Consider the following 10516-nt stretch of genomic DNA (forward strand, 5'->3'; position numbering starts at 1 on the left):
ATTCCTTCAGGGCTGTGATCATCGGCCAGGTCAGCGTAGCCAGCAGCGCCTTCACCCTCTTCTCCTGGGTGCCAATCTTCTTCAAGAATCGCTTCCCCGAGTCCAAGGTGAGCAGCTCCAGCCATGCGCAACTAATGGAATATCCCTTTAAAAGTTCAATTCTGTGATCCTCATGCGCCACCTACTGGCATGTTGCTAGAACTGCACCACTATTTAAAGGGGGACCCCCCCTAGACAAAGCATTTCAGTTTATAGTTGAAATGCTGCTTGGCTCTATAACCTCTAGCCATATAACCTATAACCTCAAGCCGTTTTGCTCTTTCTAGAGCTGTCCATCTGCATTTTTGGTCTCCAAAATCGGGAACACAGAATAGATGGTTGTCTGTGCCGCCCTTTAGGATGATTGGTTGTCAGTGGGGGAGGGGTGCTGTGTCCGTGTCCTCCCCCACCAATGCATTACGCGTGAACTAAGGGTTTGATTATACCAACAGGGTGCAAGTAATGCAGAATGGAGTGACCTTTTCATACAGGTTGACATCTCTTGGGGCCCATTCACAACACATTTATTTCTGGTACTTCTATAGCGCCATCAATTTACACAGCGCTTTACATATATTTTGTACATTCACATCAGTCCCTAACCCTCAAGGGGCGTATAATCTAAGGTCCCTAACCCCGAGAAACGTACAATCTAAGGTCCCTAACCCTCAAGGGGCGTACAATCTAAGGTCCCTGACCCTCAAGGGGGGTACAATCTAAGGTCCCTGACCCTCAAGGGGGGTACAATCTAAGGTCCCTAACCCTCAAGGGGCGTACAATCTAAGGTCCCTAACCCTCAAGGGGCGTACAATCTAAGGTCCCTAACCCTCAAGGGGAGTACAATCTAAGGTCCCTAACCCTCAAGGGGAGTACAATCTAAGGTCTCTAACCCTCAAGGGGCGTACAATCTAAGGTCCCTAACCCTCAAGGGGTGTACAATCTAAGGTCCCTAACCCTCAAGGGGCGTACAATCTAAGGTCCCTAACCCTCAAGGGGTGTACAATCTAAGGTCCCTAACCCTCAAGGGGTGTACAATCTAAGGTCCCTAACTCACATTCATACATATACATACTAGGGACAATTCAGACAGGAGCCAGTTAACCTACCAGCATGTCTTTTGGAGTGTGGGAGGAAACCGGAGTACCCGGAGGAAACCCACGCAGGCACAGGGAGAACATGCAAACTCCAGGCAGGTGGTGCCGTGGTTGGGATTCGAGCCAATGACCCTAATACTGGCTAGTACACCACATTTATTTATTTCAGGTACTTATATATCGCCGTCCCATTTTGCAGCACTTTACATATATATTGTACATTCACATCAGTCCCTGACCCTCAAGGTGTGTACAATCTAAGGTCCCTAACCCTCAAGGGGCGTACAATCTAAAGTCCCTTACCCTCAAGGGGGGTACAATCTAAGGTCCCTTACCCTCAAGGGGGGTACAATCTAAGGTCCCTAACCCTCAAGGGGCGTACAATCTAAGGTCCCTTACCCTCAAGGGGAGTACAATCTAAGGTCCCTAACCCTCAAGGGGTGTACAATCTAAGGTCCCTAACCCTCAAGGGGCGTACAATCTGAGGTCCCTTACCCTCAAGGGGAGTACAATCTAAGGTCCCTTACCCTCAAGGGGTGTACAATCTAAGGTCCCTAACCCTCAAGGGGTGTACAATCTAAGGTCCCTAACCCTCAAGGGGTGTACAATCTAAGGTCCCTAACCCTCAAGGGGCGTACAATCTGAGGTCCCTTACCCTCAAGGGGAGTACAATCTAAGGTCCCTTACCCTCAAGGGGTGTACAATCTAAGGTCCCTAACCCTCAAGGGGTGTACAATCTAAGGTCCCCAACCCTCAAGGGGAGTACAATCTAAGGTCCCCAACCCTCAAGGGGCGTACAATCTAAGGCCCCTAACCCTCAAGGGGCGTACAATCTAAGGCCCCTAACCCTCAAGGGGGGTACCATCTAAGGCCCCTAACCCTCAAGGGGCGTACAATCTAAGGCCCCTAACCCTCAAGGGGCGTACAATCTAAGGCCCCTAACCCTCAAGGGGAGTACAATCTAAGGTCCCTAACCCTCAAGGGGCATACAATCTAAGGTCCCTAACCCTCAAGGGGGGTACAATCTAAGGTCCCGAACTCGCATTCATACATACACATACTAGGGACAATTTAGACAGGAGCTAATTAACCTAGCAGCATGTCTTTGGAGTGTAGAAGGAAACCGGAGTCCCCGGAGGAAACCCATGCAGGCACAGGGAGACCATGCAAACTCCAGGCAGGTGGTGCCATGGTTGGGATTGGGACCAATGACCTTAGTACTGCCAGGGGGAAGTGCTAACCAATTAGCCACTGTGCTGCCCGCATGCAATGCGGTGTTTTTTTTGTTTTTTGTTTTTTTTCAGCATCAAAAAAGCATGGAAAGTAGGTTATATGGGTTCCAATGACATAGGTCACACCAATGCTGTGCAGTTTCAGTTCCAGAAAAAAAAAATACAACATGTTGCTTTTTTCTTGCACAGAACTGTGCTGGAAGGCAGTAAAATGCACCAGAAAGCATCAAAATGCCCCAGTGTACAAAAATAAAAAAGGAAAAAAGCCTCTGGAATGCATCCATTAGTAAATCGGTGAACTCTTTCCGTCTGACCAGCGAAGATGATGCCCTGCGACCCGGGATGACCCTCCTTCTAACCTGTCTTTTCTCTTCAAGGGCTTGGTATTCAACGTGGTGCCTTGGCTCACCGCCATTCCAGCCGCTTTGATGAGCGGCCGCCTGACGGACCACCTCATTAAAACAGGTAAGACCCCCCCGCTGCTTTAAAGAGGACCCCTCAGCCGTCAATGTGCTAGGTGACCGATGCATGGCTGCGATGTGGCATCTGGTGAAGACCTATTAGACCCAATGATTTAAAATCCCTTCCTCAGTGCGGTAGGCATAGGGCAATGCCTATATGTTTAATGCTGCGTGCTGACACGCATGTTCTCATGATGGCGATGCAGGAAGACGCACATGAACACGTAACAAATTGCATGCATTATTACAGTGCAAAGACCTGAACAGAGTCAAAGGATCAGTGGACATACAGCAGCAGGGGCGGACTGACCATTTGGAAACTCGGGCACTGCCCGAGGGCCCGGGGTCAGTAGGGGGCCCCATGAGATGCCCCTGGTACCTTTTTTTTTTTTTCATACCTTTTTTGAGTTTGGGCAAGGACACAGGGGACCCATGATCCCTTATTGCCCGGGGGCCCCATGAGTTGTCAGTCCACCCCTGTACAGCAGGTAAAATAAGTATTGAAGACGTCACTGATATATATTTAAAGGTGCTATTGACATGAAATTGTCGCTACACGTCGGTAACAACCCATGCAATCCACACAGACAGAGAAACCAAAACAAATAAGTTCAGAAATTGTTATGTGTCATAAAATGGAATGACACCGGGAAAAAGTATTGAGCACATTAAGAAAGGGAGGCGCAAAAAGGCATGGAAAGTCAAGACACGGCTGAAATCTATCAGAAATTAGAAAGCAATCCTGCCCCTTGTCAGTGCAAATTAATATCAACTTGTTTCAATCTCAACTGATGGCCTATAAAAAGGTGTCATTTCCAAGGTGTCACACAAGAAACATCTCGTGATGGGTAAAAGCGCTCTCTCAAGACCTTTGAAACCCAACAGGCTGGTTTTACAGAAATCGATCAGTAGAACAACCAACCTGCCCCTTCCTGGATCGAAGGTTAGCCGGTCCCTGCTGAATCAGTCAAATTTCGATTCATGTATGGCTGGCTTAAGCTGCAATGTCTGAAGATGGCATTGTTCTTCAGAGATGTCTCAGTGACTCCCCTCTCTTCTCTCTTCCAGGATATAAACCCATCTTCGTGCGGAAGCTCATGGAGGTACCAATATAACGTGTTCCTGTAAAATGACCAAAGCCTCCGTATTCTCTCTCCTCCTCTAATGGCGCCCCTTGTCTCTGCAGGTCATAGGAATGGGGATCTCCAGCATCTTCATCTTCCTTGTAGGACAGTCTGAAAGCTTCTGCCAAGCCATGGTCTTTATCTCGGTGGCAGTGGCCCTGCAAACCTTCAATCACAGGTAAGGAAAACTGCTGCCATTGGACGGTGAAAGGTCACATGATTCCCTGTATTTTTTTACAATGTGACCTAAGAAAGTAAAAATGGTAAAAGGAAGGCATGCTTTCCCCATGCATGACGAACCAACAGGCCCGCCTTCTACTGGCCCCAGCAGCTACACAGTCTGTGTGTAATCAGTATATCTCTGCAGTAGTGATGGGCCGAACACCCCTATTTGGTTTGCAGTCGAACATTCGAACCTACAGAATGTTCGACCGCGAACTTCGAACACGAACGGTTTACTGAGCGGTATCTTACCGCATTCGAGTTACTAAAATACCACACGAGTGATATGAAGTCATGCGGTATTTTAGTAGTGATACATTCATTCATGTTTCAGCTGTCAATGGGGTTCCCCCTCCCATCCATACTAAGCCCTTCAGGTCTAGTATGGATTTTGAGAGAAACCCCCATTCCACAATTAAAAAAAAAAAAAAAATGGCAGTAGAAGATGGAAGTCCACCTCTTCCACACCAACTGCCACTTTCTGCCCTCTGCTACATTACTAGATTCAAGAGGTAGGGCTTTGATGTGAAGAGGGAGCTCTGTGACTGAGGGGTACTGTGATGGAGATGCTCTGATTTGATGGGGGGACTCGTGTATAGGGGCCTCTGATGTTTAGGAGCGACTCTCGTTAATAAAATAAAGTGAATAAAATATTGTGATAGTTTGTAGTAAAGTGCTTGATACAGGAGTTGATGGTGACTTCAAACTTCAGTGGCGTGCCAAGGTAATATAGTAAAAATACGCACTCACCAGATGTGCATCTTTAAATACGCATATAAAGTAATGGGCAAATCACCTCTGCATAACAACCACCAATAGCCATGTAGCCACGGGTCCAATATCAACTAAAACACTTCAATTTTATAATATAAAAAATAATAATTACAGTCATTGCTCATATTTATTTCACCCCGATACCATACCCATTGGAGACCCCAATTATTTTTCTTTCTATTTTGTATTCTGCAATTTTGGGATAATCAGATTGACAATAAATGACTAAAGTTCCCGCCCTTTTTTTTTTTTTTTTTTTAGTGGTATAACCATCAACATTCAGGACCTTGCTCCATCCTGTTCCGGATTCCTGTTCGGTGAGTACGTGAATTTAGATTCCACCAGCCAATGACCTGCATAATACTGAATCGGCTTGTACCCAATCAGATCTCTAGCAGATTCTTAGGACACCCAAAAATTTAGTTGACCAACCAGAAGGCAGGCACAACATTGGAACCATTGCATGGACCAGCAGGTAGAAAATCGGAGAACTAGAAATAATATGAATACTCTGCCAGTATTGGGACACCATTGGGGTCTTAGTGACCAATTCTTAGCGTTTTTGCTCATTGAGTTGCAATTCTGGGATCCATTCAGTCCTTTGTGAACTATTTATGTTCCTCCCAGGGGCGGACTGACAACTCATGGGGCCCCCGGGGGGAATAGGGGATCATGGGGCCCCTGTGTCCTTGCCCAACCTCAAAAAAGCCTATGAAAAAGGTACCAGGGGCATCTCATGGTGCCCCCTACTGACCCCGGGCCCTCGGGCAGTGCCCAAGTTTCCAAATGGTCAGTTCGCCCCTGGTTCCTCCTGTGCTGGCATGGGCTTCCCCCCTCCCCCCCCCCCCCCAAAATACATACGGTTGGGACACTGTTGGCTTCTCCATGTCAGGACCAATGGACATGCGTCTGTGTAATATGATTGTACTTTATAAATGACTCAAAGAAATAAACCCCTCCACTTTTTTTATTTATTTTTTTTAGGCGTGGCTAACACCGGCGGCTCTGTATTTGGTAAGTTATAAAGTGCGTTTTTTTATAGTTTTTGCCAGTAATATATTTGCTTGTATAATCAATGTCTACCACAAGAGGCCACTGTGACATGACAAGTGATCGTTTTCCGTTAAATAGATCTAAACCCGAGAACAATGTGATATATCGCAGTTTACCATTACTTGGATGTGGTGGCTGCATTCATTTTTTTTTTCGTTTTTCAGGCTTTTTTTTTCCCTTTTATTTTGATCTCATGATCCTTCAAGGCATTCACTTCCTGTCCTAAGGTGACAACGTTCACTCATCCAACTGTCTATAAGGACTAGCAGTGTTGTCACCATAGGACTGGGTGTTTGCAGTTAACAGAACACCTCTCCCTCTCAATATCACCATTTACATGGTGTTCTGTAGTCTACACTCGAAGTTGACAACGCGTTGTTTTTTGGCAGGATCGACAGGTATTTTTTGCATTTATCCAACAGATTTTACACACCTCTTTCATTATATTAATCAGACCAAAAGGGAGCAATACCAAAGTTCTAACTGAAATAAGAACGGGATAATGCCTAAAACAACACTTCTGTATTGCTCGTGGCAATCAGAGTGCAGCTTGTATTTTACAGTTTAGGTAACTTCTGATTAATTGCCATGGGTATCAAGCACAATATATTTCCTTGGATCTGCTTTTTTTTTTTTTTTTTTCTCTTTTTTTTTTTTTTTTTTGACTCTTCACTAATGTTGTATCTTCGGCCTAGGAATCCTTTGGGTCTACCTCTCTGGCTACCTCCTTGACATCACCGGATCTTGGGATTCCATGTTTCACCTACTGGTTGCTGTAAATGTGTTGGGTCTGCTCATTTATTTGGAGTTTGCTAAAACTGAGAGGATGGACATCGAGAACGTTACTCCTGCCATCAGGATCTAGAAGTAGAGGAACCAACCCTGTAACCCAAGGGTGGCCAGTACACTTGAGGAAATTTCAGAATGGGACCTTTAGAGGTCTCCTGATGCAACCTAAAGATGATTGATGCTTTGGATTGAGATTCAAAGAGGGACTACAGCTTGGAGAAGACCTGAGCTGGACCCAGTAATTGTATATGCATCATGCGGGATCTCAGATCAGGACATGAAGATGGTCAATGCTTCAAAAAAGACCTCAGACCAAAATTTGGAATCTCGGAGAAGGTTTCAAGTTTGGACCTTACAACAGGTGATACCTTTAGAGTACCCTTCTCAACCAGGGTTCAGTGGATCCTCTGGCTCCTCCAGCAGTGACTAGGGGTTCCTTGAGCTTTGGCCAGCTGACCTCCTATCTGATGGTGCCTTCATAGTTCCAGGTCAAACACCACTTGGCAGAGCCAACAAGAGTGACATACTGGCCACCACTGTAAGTGTGGAATTCTTCCCACTCACCCCCACCAATCTTAGCAGGGTTTTCCTGAGACCTGAAAAATATTTTAAGGGTCCCTCTAGGGCAGTGGTCTCCAAAGTGCAGCCCAGGGGCCAGACATGGCTCTTTGCTTGCCTTTATCTGACCGTTAGGGCACTATTCCACCACCGGACACAAATGATGGGACACCATTCCTTCCACTGAAACCATTGAGGGCACTAATCTTCCAATTGATGCCAACAATGGGGCCTTCTTCCTCCCAATAAAAGCAATGATGGGGCGCTGTTTATGCCCACTGATGCCAGGGCATTTTCTTTTCCCACTGGTACCAGTCCGTCCCCCCCAAGCCTGAAGGACAGTAAAGTGGCCCTTTGCATAGAAAGTTTGGAGACCCCTACTTTAGGTTAGAAAGGCTGAGAAAGGCTGCCTTAAAGGGAATTCTATAGTTGTGATCTGAAGATGAATTATACCTCGGAGAAGGCCTAAAATAACGCAACCAAATGACACAACCATTCTAGAGTTTTGAAGCCTTTGGAGATGCCTCCCCATTGGTTTATTGCTTCCCCAGGGGCTAAGTTACAGCTGGAAACTGTTAGCATTCTATAGTATTATACTATATATTCTCCAAGATCCAATCTGTTGAAGATTCCAGAACGACAGCTTTGTAAGGCATGGTGCAATGCCCATACCTGTCGTAAAGATTCCATGTGCAAACCGGAAGACTTTTCAAATGTCCAGAATATATTGTTGAAGGCTAAAGCTAAATATGAGCCATTTTTTAAAATATTATAATTTATTTAACATTAGGTCTTTTTTTTGGTGCCAGATATAAGCACAGACGTGTGCAACTGACAGTTTATTGAAAATGTATTAAAACTTTAATAAAGTTTTTAAAAGGGAAAAATTGACTTTTATACATTTTAAATATTTTTATATAATACATGAAAATTGAAAGTGAGTAAATTAATATAAATGATCTATCATTGTGTGGTCATTTTATAAAACCCCTATTCTGACTATGCATACACTGTCTGTGGATATGATCTGTTGCAGAACCTGGTGTATATCTAAAACCTTTTAGGCTTTTCAAAGGGTTGGCACCTGAATTTAATTTTTTTTCTTGCTGCTTGTGTGACTGATGTGGAGATTTCCATCTTCTCTGTTTGTCTTGGTGACCACTATCACCAGGAAATAGTGTGATGGGAAACCAAAACTTTATCGCTGTCTGTAGCAAGAGAGGTAATGATAAATATATTCTGGTGACCTCTGGGAGTTCTCCTAACTTTGTACAGATTTCCTGTTGTGTCCCCTGGACAGGAAGTGAGGGCGAATCTCATAAAGGAGATACAACCGGGGGGCGCGACCTGACAGAGATTTTAACACTTCCAGCTCTATCACAAATGAATGCTCGGGCCATTGTGACTGGGGCTTTAAACCAGGGACAAAATAAAGGCACAGTTACCTTGCTCTAATACATAATATGATATCTATTCAGGTGTAAAAAGAAAGGGACTATTTGTAAGATTGTTATGGACTGAGGAATACAGGCTTTTTGTTGGACTTTTATGGACTGAGGTAATAAAACTCTATGGACTGAGGTATAATAGCTTCTAGTACAATTCTATGGTATAATAGCTTCTAGTACAACTGTATGGACTGAGGAGTACAGCTCTATGGACTGAGGAGTACAGCTCTATGGACTGAGGAGTACAGCTCTATGGACTGAGGAGTACAGCTCTATGGACTGAGGAGTACAGCTCTATGGACTGAGGAGTACAGCTCTATGGACTGAGGAGTACAGCTCTATGGACTGAGGAGTACAGGCTTTTAGTAAGACTGTATGGACTGAGGTATATGAGCTCTTAGTGACACCCTGTGGATTGAGGTATATGGACTCTTAGTGAGACCCTATGGACTGAGGTATACGGGCTTCTAGTGACACCCTGTGGATTGAGATATACGTACTCCTAGTGAGACCCTATGGATTGAGGTATATGAACTCTTAGTGAGACCTTGTGGATTGAGGTAAAGGGGCTTTTAATGAAACCCTGGAGACTGAGGTATATAGTCCATACAGTCTTACTAGGAACCTATAGTTAGTAAGATTCTATGACCTGAGGCCTAAGGTTCCTAACTATAGGTTCCTGGTAAGACTGTATGGACTATATACCTCAGTCTCCAGGGTCTCACTAAAAGCCCCTTTACCTCAATCCACAAGGTCTCACTAAGAGTCCATATACCTCAATCCATAGGGTCTCACTAGGAGTCCGTATATCTCAATCCACAGGGTGTCACTATGAGCACATATACCTCAGTCCATAAGGTCTTACTAAGAGCCTGTATACCTCTTCGTATGGACTGAGGTATACAGGCTCTTAGTAAGATTCTATGACCTGAGGCCTAAGGTTCCTAAGAGCCTGTATACCTCAGTTCATACTAAGAGGTATACAGGCTCTTAGACCTTATGGACTGAGGTATATGAGCTCTTAGTGACACCCTGTGGATTGAGATATACGTACTCCTAGTAAGACCCTATGGATTGAGGTATATGGGCTCTTAGTGAGACCCTGTGGATTAAGGTAAAGGGGCTCTTAGTGAGACCCTGTGGATTAAGGTAAAGGGGCTCTTAGTGAGACCCTGTGGATTAAGGTAAAGGGGCTCTTAGTGAGACCCTGTGGATTAAGGTAAAGGGGCTCTTAGTGAGACCCTGTGGATTAAGGTAAAGGGGCTTTTAGTGAGACCCTGTGGATTAAGGTAAAGGGGCTTTTAGTGAGACCCTGTGGACTGAGGTATATAGTCCATACAGTCTTACCAGAAATCTATAGTTAGGAACCTTAGGCCTCAGGTCATAGAATCTTACTAAGAGCCTGTATACCTCAGTCCATACTAAGAGGTATATAGGCTCTTGGTAAGACCCTATGGACTGAGGTACACCTTCTCTTAGTGAGACCCTATGGACTGAGGTATCTAGGCTCTTAAGTCTGTATGGACTGATGTCATCCTGGTCCTGTATTGTCTCCTCCAGGCCCACTGGGAGGTCTATGATGTGACACAGATTTATGTTTTGTGCTCCTCTATACCCCGACACTTGCATGTTACAGACGGAGGTGCATCTCTGCCCCCCAGTCACCACTAAGATCTGACTCCATATGGCTGTGCTCTTGCCTGCCGTATTGAAGAGACAGTG

The 10516-nt window shown here is 45.1% G+C and overlaps 1 protein-coding gene across 2 annotated transcripts in view; it reads left to right on the plus strand.

Moving 5' to 3' along the window:
* The window catches only part of SLC17A9 (solute carrier family 17 member 9), a 34497-nt gene extending 26190 nt beyond the window's left edge, over nucleotides 1-8307 (plus strand). For both annotated transcript variants that reach the window (XM_089661557.1, XM_089661556.1), the window contains exons 7-13: nucleotides 11-107; nucleotides 2743-2830; nucleotides 3895-3929; nucleotides 4013-4128; nucleotides 5208-5263; nucleotides 5931-5960; nucleotides 6695-8307. In XM_089661557.1, coding sequence (XP_089517683.1) covers nucleotides 11-107; nucleotides 2743-2830; nucleotides 3895-3929; nucleotides 4013-4128; nucleotides 5208-5263; nucleotides 5931-5960; nucleotides 6695-6864 — 592 coding nt within the window. In that variant the 3' untranslated portion in view covers nucleotides 6865-8307. The remainder of the gene's footprint in view (nucleotides 1-10; nucleotides 108-2742; nucleotides 2831-3894; nucleotides 3930-4012; nucleotides 4129-5207; nucleotides 5264-5930; nucleotides 5961-6694) is intronic.
* The last annotated feature ends 2209 nt before the right edge of the window (nucleotides 8308-10516 follow it).

This window comes from Staurois parvus, unplaced genomic scaffold (assembly GCF_062004578.1).
Source record: "Staurois parvus isolate SC_StPar_1 unplaced genomic scaffold, SC_StPar_1.0 ptg001349l, whole genome shotgun sequence".
NCBI classification, from domain to species: Eukaryota; Metazoa; Chordata; class Amphibia; order Anura; family Ranidae; genus Staurois; species Staurois parvus.